Source organism: Oratosquilla oratoria, chromosome 13 (genome assembly GCF_046742065.1).
Source record: "Oratosquilla oratoria isolate Oo_2021 chromosome 13, ASM4674206v1, whole genome shotgun sequence".
In the NCBI taxonomy this organism is placed as follows: Eukaryota; Metazoa; Arthropoda; class Malacostraca; order Stomatopoda; family Squillidae; genus Oratosquilla; species Oratosquilla oratoria.
The window spans coordinates 50,486,868-50,510,978 of NC_134789.1; the positions used below are offsets into that span (position 1 = coordinate 50,486,868).

The 24,111-nt window shown below is 42.1% G+C and overlaps 1 protein-coding gene across 2 annotated transcripts in view; it reads right to left on the reverse strand.

Annotated features, from left to right (window-relative positions):
* Positions 1-297: 297 nt before the first annotated feature.
* The window catches only part of LOC143032424 (endonuclease 8-like 3), a 57,658-nt gene continuing 33,844 nt past the window's right edge, over positions 298-24,111 (reverse strand). For both annotated transcript variants that reach the window (XM_076197177.1, XM_076197176.1), the window contains 3 exons: positions 3,226-3,667; positions 1,637-1,779; positions 298-1,201 (listed from right to left, as the gene is read on the reverse strand). In XM_076197177.1, the coding sequence (XP_076053292.1) occupies positions 1,028-1,201; positions 1,637-1,779; positions 3,226-3,667 (759 nt within the window). In that variant the 3' untranslated portion in view covers positions 298-1,027. The remainder of the gene's footprint in view (positions 1,202-1,636; positions 1,780-3,225; positions 3,668-24,111) is intronic.

The window sequence follows — 24,111 nt, forward strand, 5'->3', positions numbered from 1 at the left end:
TCCTGTTCACTCCATCCACCTCTGCCTTCCACACTTCTTTTACTAATCTTTCCTCACTCATTCTTTCCATGAGTCCAAATCATCCCATTACTCCTTCACCAACCCTATCTCCCAACTCCTTTTCCATCCCTGCTCTCCTCCTCACCTTCTCATTTCTTACTCTATTCAGCCTAGATGCCCCTACCATACTTCTCAGACATTTCATCTCAAACACATTCAAACTCCTCTCTACAGTCACTGTGATTAATGGACTGCAAAAAATATTCAGTCTAAGTTGGTGAAACTAAAAAGATAAGATGTGATGTGGATTTTATTTTTCAATCATAAAAATATTCTTTGCAACTATAATCTTACATTATTGTTTGCACATCTACTCTGGTTTGCTAAAACAATGATGCAATAAAATAACTCCAGACTTATTTGCACATGTTAAAGGCCACCATCATTTAAATGGTGACCTTTAATATGTGCAAATAAGCTTGGAACTTTAAACTAAAAAGACATAGTGAGTACGTTAGAGCAGGAATGGAAGAAGAAGAAAAATATTGTGCAATTCATACAAAAGAAATGTGCCATAAATACAAAGGTCTATATCCCTCTGTTGAAATTTATGCTCTTAATTTGAAATTGAACATGAGCTACATATTTACTGCCTCTTAATCTATATCAGTGAACACAAAAGCATATCGCTAACATCTATTAGCAATAATACTGTCTCACATTTCACATTAAATATTATGAAACTAGGACTTCCGTATCTTCATGCACATATGAAAATATTCACACAATCATCTTTTACTACTACTCCAGCAGTATGACTTGAAACATTTTTATGATAATTTTCTGTACTGTACTTATTTTTCTTTTTGGCTGTAGGAATGTTGTCTGCTTAGAAATGGGTTAAATACTAACAATATTTGCCTACTGACCAACACTAAATTGACACAAGCTGCCTTGTTACCCTAACTGATGTTAAATCTCCCAACAAGGCAAGATTAAACACACTTTTAAATAACTTACAAGAGACTTATTCACCATGTTCAATTTTCTTGTCATCAGCCCATTTGAAAAATTCACATTTCTTGGACTTAGCCAAAGGGCATGAGTAGAAAAGGCGGCCATTATTTGAGTTTTGCTTGTAAACAGTTCTTAGAACTGTTATGTTTCCATGCTCACATTTAGGATGGTCAAGGTCTCCCCACTGGAAAAAAAAGTAATAACAATCAGTCTTAGTTCTGGTCAACTCTATTCTGTATTTTCTGTCAATTGTATGTTTATATGTAAATGATGATGATTTAGAATGTTGTAAACTCCCTCTATCAGGAGGCTATGATGGTGCCCATTGTAGAGGACTTTGCAATGAAATTTAACGAACCATGCCCTTGACTCAACTCACTGGCAGAAGGGTTCAAACTGCCATCACCTTGACCTCTGCCAAAAGTAGCAACACTAACCCACTCAGCCAGCCAGCATCCTTACATGTAAATACCTACTGCTGAATGTATGTATTATTTCTAATATACAGCCACAACAGAGAGCATGATTTTTTTTCTAGCTAACACCAAACCATCAAACTAAGCTTAATAGTAGCCCAAAGACACAAATTAACCAAACACATGAGTTCCTTGTTCATTACTTCAAAAAAATCACACTGGGCTCCTCTCGGCATAGCACATGTAAAGAAAATCCTTCCTTTGTTTTCATTATTCTTGACAACTTGTGCTCTTTTGGCTTTCTGTTTATGGCCCCTACACACCACAACCTTCTGGTTCACTTGTTCTGAAATAAAGAAATCAATGTGACAAGCAGGTAAACTTGAACATGGAAAGACATCTGATTACTCTATTAATACTTTCTCACTTTGTAAACTATTGTCTGCAAAGAAGGGATAATGATGGAAAGCTGGTTGTGGTGGTTAATTCAGTGGCCATGTGTCTCCTACAAAAGAGATCTGTGGCAATGGACTGATCATTAATATCTACACATATTTTTGCTTGTTCAACATCCAGACCATGAGCTATTATGGCTTCATTCACACCAACCACCTATCTTTTCCTTTGTCTGGTCCCCTGCTCACCCTGTTAGCCTTTATTCTAATTATCTAATATTTTTTTTTCAAGTTTACCTTTCCTTCATTTCCCATTCTTGTTACTTGTCTTACTAGGAATATAGAAACTGGTGACCATAATACCTGGTGGGTCAATTTGCCAATAAATTTTCATTCTTATCTAAAAACATTGTGAGAGGCTGGAGGAAATGGGAATGGAGGAAATGGGATAGAAGAGAGCTTTAAGTAATTGAGGTCACATGTAGCTTGAAATAAAGTGGAGGTGAATCATAGATTAAGGAAAACAAGTAAATGTCTATGGGGAATAGTAAGTATTATGGGATGAACACTACAAAAAAAAGTTGTATGAGGGAGTGATTGTGCCCATGGCAATATATGATGCCAAGACATGGAATTTAAAAGCTATAAAGGAAGAACTGAAAAATGTTTGAGATAAAGCATTTGAAGATTACGATAGACGTAAAGAAGAATAGAGTGAGAAATGAGGGGGTGAGGCAGAGAGTGAGTGTGGAGAGCTGTCAAGTTAGGTTGATCAAAATGCTGAGATGGTTTTGGCATATAAAAAGACTGGGTGAGGATGGACTTGCAAAACCAGTGTGGAAAACAGAAGTAAATGGAGTAAATTTGAGGAGTAGAACAGGAATGACGTGGATGGATAGGGGCATTGGAGACAAGAGGAATGTCTGTTTAGCAAGAAAAAGAATGGAAAAGATAGGAATGAATTGAGAATAGTTGTTGATGGATGAGGAAATGACATGGCCTGAAGAGATTTTTCGTATCTGCTCCATAAATTTCTTGAGTGGATGAAGGGGGTTGCCAAAAATTGATATGGTGGAGGTCAACTATCTTTGGCTCTTGGGTCCTGCTGTGGAAGAGTTGTCTTGCTGGATTGCCTTTGATTTGAGCAATGTGACAAAGGACAGGGACGACCCTTCATCCATGAGGTGTTATGATGGAAGGGACCATAAATTGATTTTATATGGTTGTGGGGAGGGTGTAGGGTGTGTGCATATATATGGGGAAAAGGTCTTTTGGTGTATGTACATAAATACATATACAAAGGGCTTTTTCCCCTTTAAAAGGGAGGTACCCAAAGTCAAAAGTCATAATGCCACTCCTATCCATTTCATAGGAAAAAGTGTAACTCTATAACTTACCCATGGAACCTTTCCCACTTTCAGGATTTGCTGGTAACAATTTTAAAGTATCCACTGTCTGACTTCTCAAAGTCATGACTTTAGAAGTATTTGCAGCTAAATTTTTGGGAGTCAATTGTTCTGAAGTATCTGATGCTGAGTTTCTTAATCTTTTGAACCTGTATTTGGAACCAGAGGAATCAGCTGAAACATATAACTCTTGTCTGGCACAAACAGGTTTGTTGTGTTGATTATCTCCTGGATCTGATGGATTACTAGTAATAATTTCTTCAGCAGTTTCATGGTGTGAGGCTTCTCTATTATTTGCAAGACCACCAAGCCACTGGAAGTCTTCTGCCCGACCCTCTAAGCCTCCTGAAAGACCCCTGGGTGTAAGGCAAACACTGCATTTGGTGCTTGCAGGTTTGTTCTCTAGTGTACATGTGCTACAAGCCCATGGTGCCTGCAAACATATAAATATAATGTATATATTGTATAGTAGAACCTTGGTTCTTGAACATTTCACAAGTTGAACAAATTGCTCCTTGCCCAAAAATTTGAGAACTTTTTGCTCCAGGAAATGACCAAAATATCAGTTTTTTACCAACCTGATGGGAGACATTTTGAAAATGGGGCATAATTCAAAGTTTTGTGGAAAAATATCACTGATAAAATATATCTAGCAGATCAGTAAACCTGTTTTGGTCCTCGACCAAATCAGTTCTAGAATAGTTTTCTAGTATGGGCTGTGGTTGAGAACTGAGGTTCTACTGCATAGGAAAAACAACCAATAAAAAAGACTGGTTGTATTGTGTTGAATTTAACTATTGGAGGAAGAACAACTGAATAGAGATGTTGGAACTCAGGGATTTAATGCCATATGTACATCATGTACTGACCTTTATGGTTTTGAACTGCCTATCACTGGCTCCTCCCCTCTAGACATGACACCCTTGTCTGCTTTTCTACTACACTTCCATTTATGTATAAAGTTTGTGAATTCACAAACTAGTTATCAGACCTACATTTGTCTAATTGACCCTAAATGTCTTTGACCAATTTTGATGGCCTCCAAGAGAAAACTGTATTTATATTCAGTCACTGATAACCAGTGTCTCTATCCCTGGGGACAACATTTCATCAAAGCTGGAGCCACAGAGGTAGCAAAGGAGAGACTTCAGAGGGAAAGAGGGACAATAGAAAAAGTGATCTGCATTCTTCTTTAGTTGAAATTAGCCTCCAATCATAAAAGATTATAACAAATCTAAAGTCTTTTGGTGTTTTATGCAGAAAAAACTATATACAAAAAATACATACATACATATACCAAGGCTTTTTCCCCCTTACAAGGGGGGTAGCCAAAAAGAAAAAGGGCACAAAATCATTCCCACCCATTCCATCCCTGAATACACTCCACATCCCTCCACCCTCCCTCTTATCTTACCACCTCCTGAATGATGGGTCATCCCTCCACCTTGTCCACTGCCCTGGGTCAGAAGCAGTGTCGCAGGACACAGCACATCCACAGCAAGGCCGCTTCATAAAATGAGAGGACGGGGAGAAATCCCTTCGGGCTGCGTCAAATTTTGCTCACACATACTACCTCACCCCCCATCCACCCGCCCATTCCACCTCATGCTATCACAACATCATCCATATACAACCATTCTCCATTCACCCCTGTCTTCTGTCCTCTCCCGTCCTTCCTCAACAGACATTCCCCTCTTCCCCAAAGCCCCCTTCACCCCATCCATCCACCTCATCCTAGGACGCCCCTTCATGTTCACTCCCTCCACATCTGCCTTCCACACCTCTTTTACTAGTCTTTCTTCACTCATTCTTTCCATGTGTCCAAACCATCCTAATATTCTTTCATCAACCCTATCTCCCAGCTCCCTTTCCACCCCCGTTCTCCTCCTCACCTCCTCATTTCTCACTCTATCTAGCCTAGTAACCCCCATCATACTTCTCAGACACCTCATCTCACATTCAAACTCCTTCTCTCTTCTTCTCTTATGTTCCATGTTTCAGCCCCATAACAACAAAAATAATAATAATAATAATACATGCATACATATACCAAAGGCTTTTTCCCCCTTACAAAGAGGTAGCCAAACTCAAAAGGCATAATTCCACTCCCACCAATTTCATCCCCACTCACTCCACAAAGGATTACAAAGGCAAAGCATGCCGACAGGAGACCTTTTGATCCATATCTAGGTCGGATTAAAAAAAAAAAAAAAAAAAAAAAAAATCATATTAATAATAAATTAAAACAGATTCATGTGCTTAAGTCGATTTTCGTATGATTTATTTTTGATATTTGGAATCAGTTTTGTGGCTCGCCGTTGTACTTTTTCCAGTCTGTCAATGTCTTTAATGAGATTCGGTGACCATACGGAAACAGCATATTCCAAATGTGGATGAACTAACGATTTATATAGCTTGTTAATGAGTGATGGACTTTTGAAATCAAAAGATCGCGCAATCAATCCCAGAATCTTATTTGCTTTCTCAGAGGCTGAAATACACTGCTTGGATGATTTGAGGTCGTTACTGATAATTACGCCGAGATCTTTTTCACTATCCACTTTTGTTAACGAATTTCCAAATAACTTGTAATGGTACTTACTGTTATTTTTACCTATGTGCATTACCTTGCATTTACTTGTGTTAAATTTCATTAGCCACTTTTCAGACCATTGCTGTAATTGATCTAAATCTTCTTGAATATCTAATTGGTTTGAGTGATCATTTGCCACTCCGCACAGTTTTGTATCATCAGCAAATTTGGAAACAGTAGATTTTAGTCCATGGTCTATATCATTTATATATACTATGAATAGAAGTGGCCCAAGAACGGAACCCTGAGGAACTCCACTTGCAACACTTTTCCATCCAGAAGTTTTTCCATTTAAAACAACTCTCTGTTTTCGACCTTTCAACCAATTACTAGTCCAACCTAATAGGCTACCACTTATTCCATGCAAAGCTAATTTAGTAAGTAGTCTTTCGTGTGGGACGGTATCAAAAGCTTTTGCAAAGTCTAGATATATTAAATCTATATTGTTTCTTTTGTCATAATTCGAGACAACTGTGTTGTAGAATTCGAGTAAGTTAGTCACGCAAGAACGTTTCCGTCTGAAACCATGTTGGCTATCATTTATCAAACGGTTACTTTCTAAATGATATTCGATAGCATCTCTGATGATAGTTTCCATTATTTTTCCTACGATCGAAGTCAAACTAATAGGCCTATAGTTATTTGGTTTCTTTTTGTCACCTTTTTTGAATATGGGAGTAACGTTAGCTAACTTCCATTCTCTTGGGACATCTCCGGATATGATGGATTTCTTGAAAATAATTTCTAATGGAACAACAATCTCATTTTTCATTTCCTTTAAGATTCTTGGATGCCAACCGTCAGGCCCTGGTGTTTTATTAACTTTGAGTTTGTCTATACACCTTTTAATTGTTTCTTTTGTTATATTTACCGTAGTGAGTAAGTTTACCCCAGATTTTTCACAGGTTTCAGTTTGGAATTCACTTTGAGGTGTTTCGTTTACGAATACCGAGCTAAAATAATTGTTTAAGAGATTACACATTCCTTCATTTGAATATTCAAGTTGACCGTCAGCAGATAATAGTGGACCAATGTGATTCCTAACAACCTTTTTATCTCTAATGTAACTATAGAATTCTTTGGGATTCTCTTTGGGTTTCTCAGCGATGTTCATTTCGTATTGTCATTTTCTTTTTCTTATTGTCTTTTTTAAATCTCTCTGAATTGATACATAACTTTCATAGTCATTAGATGCACCCGAGCACTTATATTTCTTATAAGCCTGTCTCTTTTTAGCAATACTTTTTTCAGTTTCTTTGTCGAGCCACTTTGGGCGAGCCTGATTTGGGGGACGACTGTCCTTAAAAGGAATGTAAGTTTGAATCATCTTAGTGAGCGTATTTTGAAATATTTCCCACATCTGATCTACAGGCCTTTCGTTTAATTTTTCCTCCCAATCTGTAAGCTGAAGATCCTGACGTAGTTCTATGAACTGAGCTTTACTGAAATCGGGTATTTTAGAAGCACAAGTATCTATTCTAAAATTGTTTAGGAGTTTGAATCTGACTAAGTTGTGATCGCTATTTGCAACAGATTCACCGACTTCTACATCAGTTGCCATGCTTTCGCGGCTAGTGATCAATAAATCGAGTAAGTTTCCATATCTTGTGGGCTCTTTTACATGCTGAATTAAGTAATTGTCACCAAGAAAATCAATCAAGCGACTACCTATATGGCCATGTTCAAGGGTCATCCAATCAATGTCAGTAAAATTGAAATCACCCATTATCAATAAATCCCGGTTGCAGAAACTAGACAGTTCTTGAAATAACAGTTTGTCGTCTGCTAATGATAATGTCTTTGGCCTATATATTACACCTATATTCATTTTTTGTCCATTTGTTTGGGTTAACTCAACCCACAAACTGTCATATGCATCCTGTTTCACTTTCTCTAAAACACAAGCATGAACATTGTTTTTAACGTACAATAGAACACCCCCACCTTTCTTGTGGTTTCTATCCTGATGAAAGTGTTTAAATCCCGCAATATTAAATTCAGCTTCGAACTCTGTACCATTTAACCATGTCTCAGTTATTCCTATCATATCGAGATTTTCGCTTTTGACATACGCCTGTATTTCTTGAATTTTGTTCCTAATACTACGATCATTAAAGTACATAGTTTTAAGAAACTCCTGATTATTTCTTTTTGACACATTTTGAGTTTCAATATCATGTCTTATATTATCATTTTGTTTTTTATTTATGCCTTGCTCTATATTATTATTATTTGGTCCTTCATTGACATTCAATGCCTCATTAACATTTCTCCTATCAAAATTAACATTTCCCCCATCACGGACATCTGGTCGATTACGGTCATCCGATCTATTTTGTACATTTTGTCCCCCTACGTCACCGTGATTCACGCCGGCCTCCCGTCGTTCAGTGACATTATGTCCGGCATCCCTTTCTAAAATTATATTTTGTCCTCCAGTGACATTATATCCTACCGTGATATTTTTTCCTCCACTATAATTACATCCCATCGTGATCTTTTGTCTTCCACTGTCATTACATCCTATCTTGATATTTTGGCCTTCATTGACATTCTGTCCGGTATCTCTTCCTAAAATTATATTTTGTTCTTCACTGACATTATATCCTACCGTGATATTTTCTCCTCCATTATCATTACATCCTATCGTGATTTTTTGTTCTCCACTATCATTATTTCCCATCGTGATCTTTTGTCCTCCACTGTCATTACATCCCATTGTGACATTTTGTCCTAAGACATTACATCCTAATGTGTCATTTCGTCCTCTAGCGATATTACATCCTATCATGATATTTTGGCCTTCATTGACATTCTGTCCGGTATCCCTTCCTAAAATTACATTTTGGCCTTCAATGACATTATATCCTACCGTGATATTTTCTCCTCCATTATCATTACATCCTATCGTGATATTTTGTTCTCCTTTATCATTACTTCCCATCGTGATCTTTTGTCCTCCACTGTCATTATATCCCATTGCGACATTTTGTCCTATGACATTATATCCTAATGTGACATTTCGTCCTCTAGCGACATTATATCCTAAAATTATATTTTGTCCTATACTGGTACATTGTTCTACATTAATGCTATACTCTACACTGTTTTCCCAAGTACATTCTATTTCCCCTTCCCTTTGGCCTTCTACCCTAAAAAAGGAGCTGGTTCATTACAAACTCCCACAATGAGGTTTGTAAGAACATCTTTGCCTCTGCGGGTAAGGTGGATCCCATCAGAAGCGTAAAGGTCATGGCGCCTAGAAAAGAGATACCAAGGATCAAGAAAGTGGTATCCCAATTGTGTGCACAACTGCGATATCCTATCATTGATCCCTATGGCTCTACTGTTCCAACACGAACCTGCGTAGATCCTCGGGAGGATCCCACAGACTACGTGACGGCTCCCACGTTCCTTCATCTCCTGAAGGAGGACCTTGTAATTCCGAACAAGCTCCTCTGATCTCACCCTACCTACATCGTTACTACCCGTATGTACAATCGTAACCGTGTTCTTCCGTCCTTGTTCCCTGATGGACCGGGTACAATCAACGATCCCACGGCCCGGTTGACATACAAGCTTGCAACGTCGCTTAGTCTTTCGCTGCAGGATGTCGTCATAGCCTCGAACCATGGAGTCCCCCACCACCAAGAACTCCTGGTTTTCAGCCACTTCATCCTCCAGTAGAGCAAAACGATTGACTAGAGCCAGCGGTTGCTCCACAGGGCACACGTCTACCGAACGCGGGCTCGACAAACGGGACCCCACGGAGCGCCACTCGCTCATGGCAGTGACAGTAGGTGAAGAAGTGGAACGCTCTTTGGGTTGTGGGGAGGGTTCACTCTTCTCACGGAGCGCACTCCTGAGAAGCCGAATTTCCTCCTCACACATCCTGAGACGGACCTCTAGGTTCACGCAACCTTCACAAGCCATTTCGCTCCCCCTTTAGCAATAAAAACGGCAAAGAGAAAATACAAATCAACAACAACAAAAAAATCAAAGCGGTCTCTAATAAACTAAATACGCGAAGCTTACTCTGCTTACCTTATACTATTTCTCCTACCTTTGGAATACGGTAACAGAAAACTGTTTTGAAATTAAATAGAACCCTGCACTTTATCTTATATCTGTAACTGTATAGCGCTATACGTATACAATTACAAAAACACAACACAATCACTTAACACTATTCGGAGATATAAAATTCACAGGTATTCACTAGCTGGTGTCTGTGCAGAAAAACGAGGTCTCTAGCTGAGGTCACGAGCGGACTGAGCTGAGGTCACGAGTGGACTGAGAGCTGAGGTCACGAGTGGACTGAGAGCTGAGGTCACGAGTGGACTGAGAAGCTGAGGTCACGAGTGGACTGAGAGCTGAGGTCACGAGTGGACTGAGAGCTGAGGTCACGAGTGGACTGAGTGCTGAGGTCACGAGTGGACTGAGAGCTGAGGTCACGAGTGGACTGAGAGCTGAGGTCACGAGTGGACTGAGAGCTGAGGTCACGAGTGGACTGAGAGCTGAGGTCACGAGTGGACTGAGAGCTGAGGTCACTCCCATTCACCACCCCTCCCTCCTTTTTCACTTGGTTCCCCCTGAATGATGGGTCATCCCTGCACCTCGCACACTGCCCTGGATCAGAAGCAATGCAGTAAGACACAGCACATCCACAGCAAGGGCACTTCATTTAATTGGCAACCCCCGTCTCTGTATCCTTGTGCAGAAAAACAGATGGGAAGAAATCCCTTTGGGCTGTGTCAAAATATCATTCACATATAACCACTCCCCCATACCCCACCCATGCTCTTCCATGCATCACAGTATCATCCATACACAGCCATTCTCCACTCATCCCTATCCTCTGTCTTCTCCCTTCCTTCCTCAAGAGACATCCCCTCTTTCTCAACACCCCTTTTACCCCATCCATCCTTCTCATCTTCGGTCACCTCCTCCTGTTCATAAGAACATAACAAAGGATGAAGGAGACTTCAAGAGACCATAAGCCCTACACTAGGCAGTTCCATGTCCATTACCACCTGTCATCCCCATCCATAAAGTTGTTTAACCATTTCTTAAAACAACTGATAGATTCAGCACCCACTATATGGTTACTAAGTCTGTTCCATTCGTTGACCACCCTATTAGTAAACCAATTCTTGCCAATTTACTTCTTAAATCTAAATTTGTCCAGTTTAAATCCATTACTGTGAGTCCTGCCCTATTATCTTAATATGATGACCTTGTTTGCATTACCCTTGTTGAAGCCTTTGATCTACTTAACCCGCCTGGGCCGAAGGCCTCGAAATTCACAACCCCCTAGTACCGCATTTATCATAAAAAAAAAACTCTTACCAATTACTCTGGAAAAAATTCTACTGTTAGTAGACATGACAATGCATCATCCTAGAAGTTTTTATTGCTCTACTCACCATGGTTGTCTCAGATAAATAACCGATAGTTGGAGAAAATTGTGGTAGCGGCAACTCTCCGCCTCTCTGGCACGGGTGCAGGGTATAAAGAGAACGAGGCGTAGGAACTCCCATCACCATCAGACGTCGGCAGCCCTTGGCAGCAGACAGACGATACTCACACGAGCACAGTCAATCTCGCTAGAGCTACTCTCTAGAGTTGACCTGTAATCGTAATCCAACTTTACGTTGGATAGCTTTGCCTTGGCAGTTACACTGCCACCCACTTCTGGGCATTTCCCAGCTCTTTTTCCTATTCGCCATTTCCATATCTCCGTAGCTCTCCGGGATCCGCACGAGCCTTTGTTGGCTCGTGAGACTTCTTCGTCGTCCGGCCCGGCGAAATCTAGAAACATTCTGTCGTAGTTTAGAAGTAGTATAGACCCCGTACCCACTGGGCACACAGTGGTCCTACTACGCTGCTGTCACCAGTCGCCAAAGGAAACTGTGTGACCCCCGTTATATTATATTCTTTTGCTCTGCTGAGCACATTTTTCTGTGTACCAGGGGGCTCGTCCCCCCACCCCAACGCGCAGGGGATGGAGTTGAGGAACTCCATCCCTGCAAACTAGGAAGACTTCCCCTGACGACCCTAATATCGACCCGGACAAGGCTAGACATGTTTTTCTACATTCCGACCAAACCCGATTAGCTGACCTCAATCCATTTATGCTTAAGAAATGTCTTTCCCAATTTACCAATGATATTAGCCAAGTTAAAAAACTTAGAAGCGGAGACCTCCAAGTTACCACCAACTCTGGGAAAGCTACACGCGATCTTCTCAAGGCCAGGAAGTTTCATTCCTTCGATGTTGTTGCATCCCTCCCTAGGTCACTCAACTCCTGCAGAGGAGTAATCCACTGCAGAGATTTGATGACCATGGAAGAATGTGACATCCTCGATGAGATGAAATCTGAAGGAATATTAGATGTTAAATTTATAACGCGACTGGACCGAGAAAGGAACATGCGAGTGAACACGCCCCTCATAATTCTCACTTTCAATTCAACAACCCTCCCTGACCACGTCAAAATTGGATACATTCATGTCCCAACACGACCATATGTCCCTAACCCTTTACGCTGCAACAAATGTTTCAAATATGGTCACCTTGCCAAATTCTGCAGCAAACAATCAGTCGTATGCGGTAAGTGTGCAGGCGAACATCCTACGGATGCTTGCTCTGCTAATGTGTTTCAATGTGTTAATTGTCCCTCCAATAACAACCATGCATCCACCTCCCGAGACTGTCCCACTTTCAAGATAGAAAAACAAATTTGTACGGAAAAAGCAACTTGTGGCATATCCTTTTACGAAGCAAGGAAGCGTGTGATGGAAAGACTAGTTACCCCAACTAGTACCTCCGGAGCAACTTCCTATGCTTCGGCAGTAAAGAAAACTTATAGAACCATTGAAACACAAACAGAGAGCAAACACTCCAACAAGGAAAAAGATCAACGCCCAACTACCAAGCAAACTCACTCGCACCTTCCTTCCCCGGCCATCCCAGAGCTTCCCAAGCGTGTGCTTACACGTACGGAAGAGGATGTCCACATGGAGACCTCCGTTTCCAATAAGCGACTTTTAAGTCCCATTTCTACCCCAGAACGAAAATCCGGGGCTAAACACACCTCTCCCACTAAGGCCAAGAAAGGAAGAAACCGAAGCAGATAAAAATAAATAAATAAATAAATAGAAAAAATATATATAATCCAGTGGAATTGCCGAGGTGTTAGAAGTAAAGTAAATGACCTTGTAATTTTTAACTCCCTAAACAACCCCTCAGTAATATGTCTACAGGAAACACTCCTCAAGCCTAGTGTAGAGTTCACACTACGAAACTTTACCATATATAGGAAGGACAGGTTAGCGCCTGGAGGGGGGGTCGCAGTTGCAGTCAGCGACTGCCTTCCCCAAGTGGAATTACCACTATCTACTAACTTGGAGGCAGTCGCAATCAAAACAAAACTGCAAAACAAACTAGTCCCCATCTGCTCCATCTACCTACCTCCCGACCCTCGATTCCCACTAGTGGAGATTAATGAGTTGATTAGACAACTACCCCACCACAAACTGATAGTGGGAGATTTCAACTCCCACCATCACACGTGGGGTAGCAACCACACGTCTCCTCGAGGGGAGCAGATGGACGAGGTGCTCAATAACAACAACCTGGTCCTCCTAAATACTGGCAGCCCCACTCGTGTAGACAATACTAGGGGTTCCTTTTCATGCACTGATTTATCCATATCATCTCCTGCGTTGTCTGACATGCTCCAATGGAGCACGCATGACGACACCATGCTTAGCGATCATTTCCCAGTAATCCTAAAAATAGGGGGTGACCACGCTACGGCTACTCCAGCCTACGGAGACAACCCACCCCCTCCCTGTCCCAAATTTAACATAAAAAAAGCCAACTGGGAAATGTATCGCACAACCACCAACGTCAACATCACAGGGGATAATATGGATAACAAGATATCAAATTTATCCAACTCCATTTTGAATTCAGCTCTTAAGCATATACCAAAAACCTCGGTATTTCACAAGCATAGAGTTCCTTGGTGGACATCAGACTGCAGAAAAGCACTTTGCAAGCGGAATAGGGCCTACCGAACTTTTAAAAATAACCCCATTGCACCAAACTTTATTACTTTTAAAAAGACGCAAGCAGAGGCCCGTAGAACCATCAAACAGGCCAAACGAAAGTCTTGGCGTGATTACATCTCCACAATAAACATAAACACTCCTCTAACACAAATCTGGTCAGCCGTTCGAAAAATCGACGGCAAATATACCCCTAACATCAAGACCCTGACCATTGGAAACACGTTTGTAGATGCTCCCATGGACATCGCAAACACAATCGCAGACACATTCACGCAAACAAGCAACACGAATAACTATTCTCCAAACTTTTTACAACACAAAGACGGGAAGCTAGAACCACTGATCTTCCATACACAGACACACCATGACTATAACACCCCCTTCCAGCTACACGAGCTTGAACAAGCCTTAAGCTCGTGCAGAGGAACCTCTGCTGGCCCAGATGGGATTAGGTATGAGATGCTGCAACATTTGAATTCAATTTCACTGAAAAAATTACTAGAAATATACAACGCAATTTGGATTAGTCAAGAATTCCCAAAAACATGGAGACATGCCCACGTCATACCTATTCTCAAAAAGGGGAAGGACCGGGGTCCTCTTATCGCCCTATAGCGCTTACCAACTGCTTATGCAAAGTATTAGAACGTATGGCCAATAATAGATTAAAATTCATTCTAGTCTCAAAATTTAATAGTTCCTGCCCAATGTGGTTTCAGGAAAAATAGTAGTAGTCTTGACCATTTGGTCAACTTAGAACACGATATCCTCTCCTCTTTCGAGAGGAAAGAATGCCTTGTTGCTTGCTTTTTAGATTTAGAAAGAGCCTACGACATGGCATGGCGACGAGGTATCCTCGAAAAACTCTATGCACTTGGCCTTAGAGGGAATCTCCCTATTTTCATTCAAAAAAAATTAACAGAACGAACTTTTTCGGTTAAAAATCAAAACTATTATTCAACAGTACGCACACAAGAAAATGGCGTACCACAGGGAAGTGTGTTAAGTCCCACTTTATTTATGTTGCTCATAAACGATATTCTACCCGCTCTACCTCGGAATCTTAAATACTCATTATACGCTGACGACGTCGGAATCTGGCATTCCTCACCGAACGCCAAGTTTTCCGGCTCTCGCGTACAACTTGCCCTGGACTCGCTCCAGGACTGGTCTGACAAATGGGGATTTCAGTTTTCGGAATTAAAGTAAACAGTAATTATATTTTCACGCAGAGCCCAGGCAGAAATAAATCTGCAGTTACATGGTAATCCCATTCCAGTACAAAATTCAACATTTTTCCTTGGCCTGAAACTAGACTCCAGGCTAAACTGGAAGGCCCATGTAAAATATCTAGTTGATGCGTGCAACAAGAGAATTAATTTGCTACGTAAACTAACGGGCACAAATTGGGGAGCAGATAGGAAATCCCTGCTAATGATTTATAAGTCCCTTATTAGATCTAAATTAGACTATGGCTGTCAGATTTATGGTTCGGCAACACCAACCACGTTACAACCCCTGAACATCATCCAAAACAAAGGCCTAAGAATAGCACTTGGAGCATTAAGCTGCACAAGAATCGAGAGGCTGGAGGTTGAAGCAAATGTACCCCCCCTCCACTACAGGCGCGAGCACCTCACACTCCGATACGCCGCCAAAGTGCTTCGCAACCAACGACATCCCTGCAAGCAAACGGTAAACCAGCACGAGCACTTCACCAACTCCAGCCTAAATCCCCTTTCCATCAGGATCCGATTCTTGTGCGAGCAGTATTCAGTGCCACTGTGGTCAATAGAAAAGATGGAACATACGTACCCACCGCCGTGGAAAAGCATCGCCCTGAACGTCAATACCAACCAGGACCTCAGGAAGAAATCGTCTTCCATAGAAGAACTACAACAGAAGACCCTAGAAATTATTAACAAGTACAATGACCACAGGGCACTGTACACGGATGGCTCCAAGTGCGGCCACAAAACTGGGACAGGGTTATACAGCACCAAAACCCGGATGATGTTCAGATTGCCGGACCATACGAGCATATATATCGCCGAACTGTTCGGCATATACAAAGCCATAGAAAATGCTCAATCTGACACACATAGTAACTTCGTCATATTCACAGACTCTTTGAGCGCACTGCAAGCAATTAAGATAGGTAACCTATATGGAGAATTTTCTCCTGGGCAAAATCATTAGCACATTGTCGACGACCAACAAGTCCATTATTCTCTCTTGGGTTCCCAGCCACATTGGGATCTTCGGGAATGAGAAAGCGGACACCTTAGCCAAATCTGCCTTAGAAAAAGACTCTATTACAGACATACCCCTGGACATAGGAACCTTCAATTCCATACTAAGGAAACAATTACACGCCCACTGGCAACTCCAGTGGAACAACCTTCACATCTTGCACAAACAAAAGGAATACATAACAGACTGGTCGACATCATACAGAAACAACAGACAGGAGGAAATCGCCATAGCAAGACTGAGGATGAACTCGACCCGCCTCACCCACCTAAACCCATACATAAACGGCGCATTTCCTCCCCAATGCAACACCTGCAACACTATACTATCTATAAGACACATACTCATACACTGCTCAAGATACAACACAAAGCGCCAAGCGCTTATACAACATTGTAAACTTAAAAAAATTCAGCTAAGCACTACAAATCTTTTGACCGATGACCGTTTACTTATTAACAGTAGTATTTTATTTGCGCACAACAGGACTATTGTGGAAATTATAATAGTAGATTAAAAAGGATCACAGGTTCACACCAGGCTTAATGACCTCATTATAGGTCGATAGCCTTAAAGATAAAAAACTTCCGTCAGAAGACAATCGTACTAGCCAGGGCTACTCTCTGGAGTTCAATTGTTCCTGTAGTCCAACGTAACGTTGGATGAAATTCCTTTAGGCAGTATAACTCTGCTACCCTATTCTGGGCGTTTCCCAGCTCTTTCTCTTCTACACCTTTCCGTCTCTTCGTAGCTCTCCGGGATCCGCACGAGTCCTTGCTGGCTCGTGAGACTCCTTAGTCGTCCGGCCCGGCGAAACTTAGTATTAACCTGTCGTAGATTAGAGAAGTATAGACCCCGTCCCCATCGGGCACTCAGCGTGTCTTTCCTAGCGGCTGTCACCACCCGCCAAGGAACTGTGTGACCCTTGTAGAATTGTACCTTTGAGTCTACTGTGCACACTTCTTGTGTAGCAGGGGGCTTGTCCCCCACCCCGACGTGCAGAATGGAGTCTTCAACTCCACCTCTGCAAACGAAAAACACTTCCCCTGACGACCCTCACATCGACCCGGATAGGCATGTTTTTCTCCACTCGGACCAAACCAGATTAGCTGATCTCAATCCCTTTATTCTGAAGAAATGTTTGTGCTTTTATACTCATGATATCAACCAGGTTAGGAAACTTAGAAGCGGAGATCTCCAAGTTACCACCAACTCTGGGAAAGCCACACGCGACTTGCTTAAGGCCAAGAAGTTTCATACCTTCGATGTTGTTGCCTCCCTCCCTAAGTCACTCAACTCCTGCAGAGGAGTAATCCACAGCAGAGATTTGATGACCATGGGCGAGTCTGACATCATCGAAGAAATGAAAGACGAAGGGATTCTAGATGTCAAATTCATAACGCGAATGGACCGGGAAAAGAACATGCGAGTCAACACGCCCCTTATTATCCTAACTTTCAACTCCACAACCCTCCCTGATCAAGTCAAAGTTGGATACATCAATGTTTCAATACGACCATATGTCCCCAACCCTCTGCGTTGTAATAAGTGCTTTAAATATGGTCACCTTGCTAAGTTTTGTCGTAGCCAAACGATCGTGTGCGGTAAATGTGCAGGAGAACATCCTACAGATGCCTGCTCTACAAATGTATTTCAATGTGTCAACTGCCCCTCTAACAACAGTCATGCATCCACCTCCCGAGATTGTCCCACCTTCAAAATAGAAAAAGAAATTTGTACCGAGAAAGCAACTTCTGGCACCTCCTTCAACGAAGCACGGAAGCGTGTGATGGAAAGACAAGTTACCCCAACTAGTCCATCCGGAACAACTTCCTATGCTTCTGCAGTTAAGAAAACATACAGAACTGTTGAAACACAAACTGAGAGCAAGCACTCTGATAAGGACAATGATCTCTGCCCACCTACCAAACAAACCACGCACTCGCACCTTCCTTCCCCGACTATCCCAGAGCTTCCACTACGTGTGCCTACACATGTGGAAGAGGATGTCCCCATGGAGATCGCCGGCTCCTGCAAACGACTATTAAGTCCAATATCCAGCCCAGACCGAGCATCGGGGGCAAAACACACACCTCTCCCACTAAGACCAAGAAAGGAAGAAATCGAAGAGAAAGAAAAAAAAAAAAATGAAAATCATCCAGTGGAATTGCCGAGGTATTAGAAATAAAGTAAATGAGCTATCTATTTTCAACTCTATAAACAACCCCTCAGTTATATGGCTACAGGAAACATCCTTAAATACCAGTGTTCAATTACACCTAAAAGACTTTACCATCTATGGGAAGGACAGGTTCGTGCCTGGAGGGGGGGGGGGGGGTCGCAGTTGCTGTCAGCGACTGCCTTCCCCAAGCGGAGCTGCCATTATCCACAACTTTGGAGGTAGTTGCCGTAAAAACGAAAGTACAGAACTTGCGTCCATCTGCTCCATGTATTTACCTCCAGACCAACCATTTCCGCTACAGGAGGTAAATAACCTTATAAGACAGCTGCCCCACCATAAACTTATAGTCGGAGACTTTAACTCCCACCATCACATGTGGGGGAGTGATAGAACATGTGCTCGAGGGGAGCAGATGGAGGCAGTTCTAAATATCAACAACCTGGTCCTCCTAAACACTGGCGATCCCACTCGTGTAGACAATGCTAGGGGCACCTTTTCATGCATCGATTTATCCATATCGTCTCCTGCGCTGTCTGACGACATAGAATGGACTACGCATGACGACACCATGCTCAGCGATCATTTCCCAGTCATCCTAAAAATAGGGGGTGACCACGTTACGGCTGCTCCAGCCTATGGAGACAACCCACCCCCTCCCTGTCCCAAATTCATCATGAGGAAAGCCAACTGGGAAATGTATCGACGTACTACCAACGTCAACACCACAGGGGACAATATGGATGACAAAGTAGTCAATTTAACCTTATCCATTTTGAATTCAGCGCATAAGCACATACCAAAGACCTCGGCATTTCACAAGCATAGAGTTCCTTGGTGGACATCAGACTGCAGAAAAGCACTTTGCAAGCGGAATAGGGCTTATCGAACTTTTAAAAAGAACCCAATTTTACCCAACTTGATTACTTTTAAAAAGGCACAAGCAGAGGCCCGTAAAACCATTAAACACTCCAAGCGAAAGTCTTGGCGTGATTTTATTTCGACAATAAACATACACACCCCTCTAACGCAGATTTGGTCAGCCGTCCGAAGAATTGACGGCAAACATGCACCTACCATAAAGACTTTGACGATAGGAACCACATTTGTAGATACCCCCACCGACATCACAAACATTATAACAGATACATTCACACAAACAAGCAATACAGATAACTATTCGCCAACATTCCTACAGCATAAACAAAGACTGGCAGCAGAGCCACTGGTCTTCCATACACATACACACCACGAATACAATACTCCCTTCCAACTACACGAGCTTAAACAGGCTTTAAGCTCGTGTAGAGGGACCTCTGCTGGCCCGGATGAGATTAGGTATGAGATGCTGCAACATCTAAATTTAATCTCACTCAACAAATTACTGGAACTATACAACGAAATTTGGATTAATCATGACTTCCCAGAAACATGGAGACATGCCCGTCATACCTATTCTCAAAAAGGGGAAGGACCCAAAGAGTCCTTCTCTTATCGCCCTATAGCGCTTACCAACTGCTTATGCAAAGTATTAGAACGTAGGGTCAATAACAGATTAAAATTCATTCTCGAATCTCAAGATTTAATAGTTCCTACCCAATGTGGTTTCAGGAAAAATTGAAGTAGTCTCGACCATTTGGTCAACTTAGAACATGATATACTTTCAAGTTTCGAGAGGAAAAATTTCCTTGTAGCTTGCTTCTTAGATTTAGAAAGAGCCTACGACATGGCATGGCGACGTGGTATCCTCGAAAAACTCAATGCACTTGGCCTTAGAGGGAATCTCCCTATTTTTATTCAAAAATTTCTACTAGAACGAACATTCTCTGTCAAAATTCAAGGTTGCTTTTCATCAGTACGCATACAAGAAAATGGCGTACCACAGGGAAGTGTGTTGAGCCCCACATTATTTATGTTACTTATCAACGATATTCTACCTGCTCCACCTCGGAACCTTAAACACTCATTATACGCTGACGACGTTGGAATCTGGCATTCCTCATCGAACGCTAGTTTTTCCGGCTCTCGCGTACAACTTGCCCTGGACTCGCTCCAGGATTGGTCTGACGAATGGGGATTTAAGTTTTCGGAAGTAAAGTCAACAGTGGTTGTATTTTCACGCAGAGCCCAGGCAGAAATCGATCTGCAATCACATGGAAATCCCATTCCAGTACAAAATTCAACATTTTTCCTTGGCCTGAAACTGGATGGCCCATGTAAAGTATCTAGTTGATGCGTGCAACAATAGACTTAATTTGCTACAGAAACTAACGGGCACAAATTGGGGAGCAGATAGGAAATCTTTGCTAATGATTTATGAGTCCCTAATTAAATCTAAATTAGACTTTGGGTGTCAGATTTATGGTTCGGCAACGACAATCACGTTACAACCCCTAAACATCATCCAAAATAAAGGACTACGACTTGCACTTGGAGCATTACGCTGCACAAGGATCGAGAGGCTGGAAGTTGAAGCCAATGTTCCCCCCCTCCACTACAGGCGCGAGAACTCCTTACACTCCGCTACGCCGCCAAAGTGCTTCGTATCCCACGACATCCCTGCAAGCGGGCGGCTTCCCAATACGATCACTTTACCAACTCCAGCTTTAATCCCTTTTCCGTCAGGATCCGATCCTTGTGCGAGCAGTATTCAGTGCCACTGTGGTCTATTGAAAAATTGAAGACGTTCCACATACCACCGTGGGAAAAGATCACCCTGAACGTCAACATCAATGAAGACCTCCAGAAGAAATCGTGCTCGGTAGAAGAACTCCGACAGAAGACCCTACAAGTCATCAACGGGTACACTGACCACAGGTCACTGTATACGGATGGTTCCAAGTGTAGCTGTAAGACAGGGACAGGGTTATATAGCTCCACAACCCGGATGATGTTCAGATTGCCGGACCATACGAGCATTTATATTCCCGAACTCTTCGGAATATCCAAAGCGATAGAAAATGCTCAATCTGACACACATAGTAACTTTTTTATTTTCTCAGATTCTTTGAGTGCATTACAGTCAAATAAATCAGGTAACCAAATGAGGAATTCTCTCCTGGGCAAAATCATTAGCGCACTCTCGACGACCAACAAGTCCATTACTCTCTCTTGGGTTCCCAGCCACATTGGGATCTCCGGGAACGAGAAAGCGGACACGCTGGCCAAATCTGCGTTAGAAAAGGACTGTATCACAGATATACCCATAGACACAGGCACTTTCAATTCTATCATAAAAAAAAAACAATTACACGACCACTGGCAACACCAGTGGGACAATCTCCACATCACACACAAACACAAGGAGCAAATAACAGACTGGTCAACATCATACAGAAGAAATAGACGGGAGGAAATCGCCATAGTAAGGCTGAGGATGAATTCCACCTACATCACCCACCTAGATCCTTTCATCACTGGCGTATTTCCTCCCCAGTGCAACACCTGCAACACTACACTATCTGTAAGACACATACAGTACTCATACACTGCAAGAAATATAACACACAGCGCCATGCGCTTATTACAAAGGATTACAAAGGCGGAGCATGCCGACAGGAGACCTTTTGGTCCATATATAGGTCGGATGCGAAAAAAATCATAATAATAAAATAATAAATAAAAACTATAATAATGTAAATAAATAAAATACATAAATAAATGCATAGGTATAGTTAAATAATAAACAAACAGGTAAATAGTAATAATAAATTAACATGTAACTAATAATAAATGAAAATCAAACAGACAAATGATAAAACAAAAAACTACTGCTATGAAATTTGTGTCACGGAACCCCGCTTTGGCCGGCCACGTGCACTAACAACAGGGGTTGTTGGTGCCGTTTTTGACACCCTGGCACGTTTCCGGTCACCACCAGATGCTGCAGCTGTGGTTGCACCACGCCTGGATGATGTACAAGGCGTGGGTGACGATGTAGTCACAATAGCGGGGTCGGGGTCTACATCTAACCTGTGCACTGTGCGTCTCGTCCCACCTTGGCTATCACATTTATCACTAAACTTTAGCTTCTTCTTAGCACCAGGAGCCATAGTTGTAAATAATAGTTACACAAATAAGTAAATACTTAAATAATTGACGAGCTAAACACCATATGAGGACGGAGCCTTTATTTGTACGACGTTCCGCTTATTACAGCTTTTTCAAGTACAAGTTGAGATACAAATGCTTGGGATTAAATAAGGGGAAAGGAGGGAACGGGGAGAGAAAAAGGGGGGTGGAAGGAAGAGGAGGTGGAGAAGGGGGGATTGAACACTGGGAAAGGATGAGAATGCTGGCCCAAACGTCCGAGGGCGAAATGTCCACAAAGGGTGGTTTAGATTTTTTTTTTTTTTTTTTTTTTATTATTATTATTATTTTTTTTTTTGGTGGCCATGGGTATTAGGGGAATAATGTGAGGCGAGATGTTAAACATGCCCCTGTTTTGTTCAATAGTGTTCGTTCCTTGAATGATTGCTGCTTCTAAACACTTCCTGCGGATTTTGTCTGGTTCTCGTATCAGCAGCTCTGCATTCTTCCAGTCCATAAGATGGTTTTCCTTGTTTCTATGTGTCACACATGCATTGGTGGTGACATCATGCCTGACGTCGTAACGGTGTTCACGTATTCGTGTATTCAGGTCGCGTGACGTTTCACCGATGTAAACTTTATCACATCCTGAACACGGTGTCTGGTTGTTGTGTATTTTCGTCTTCGTGATGTCTTTTATCGTTCTGCTTGTCTGGCACATTACTTCCAAGTTGGTGGGTCTTAAAAGATGTGTCAGGTTGGTGGCAACGTCGCCGGTTGGCAAAACGAGACGTCTTGTTGTGCTGTCCTGCTGCCTACGGCTTTCCCGAATCTTAGCGGCCTGCTGTCTGCAATTATCTAAAAGAAATTCTGGAAATTTTAGTGTTAAAAAGGTCTCTTTAATAAACCTGCACTCTTCTTCTAAGTATTTTGCACTTCATATCCTAAATGCCCTAAGGAAAAAGCCTATTACTACTCCTCTCTTGGTCCTTATATCATGGTGGTAGAAATGATTTAAATAATTTTTGTTGGTGGGCTTTCTATACACTTTGAATTCAAGCTGGAAGCGTTTAGAAGCAGCAATCATTTAAGGAACGAACACTATTGAACAAAGCAGGGGCATGTTTAACATCTCGCCTCACATTATTCCCCTAATACCCATGGTCAGCAAAATTTTATATATCTAAACCACCCTTTTTGGACATTTCGCCCACCATTCTCATCCTTCCCCAGTGTTCAATCCTCCCCCCTTCTCCTCCTCTTCCCCCCCCCCCTTTTCTCTCCCCGTTCCCTCCTTTCCCCTTATTTAATCTCAAGCATTTGTATCTCAACTTGGAGTGTGTATTGCCGTGGAGATTAGTTCTTGTCGCTGTTGTTCCAGTTCTTCTTGCTTCGTCCTTGTTGCGCACGGAAGTTGCGTAGGAGATGTCCTTTGGGCAAAACCAATTGCTAGGCGGTCTGCTTCTTGTTCCGGATCCGGGTGGATGATCCTGCTGGTCCTGTTTTATCCAGAGACTCTGTGTAGCCATCTCCATAGCTCCCTGGTGGTTGTATGACTGTGGAGCTGGGAGCACCATTCTAGCCATTTTCTCTGTCTTATTTCTTGCAACTCCTCGTGCATGTGTTGTATGGCTTCTTGGAGTTGCTTCCTGTTGTCTGCGTTGGGCCTCCTCTTGTGAATTTTCCTGAGGCGGTTGACTCTGTGTTTTAGGGTCTTGACTCTGGGACAGTAGTACCACGTATCC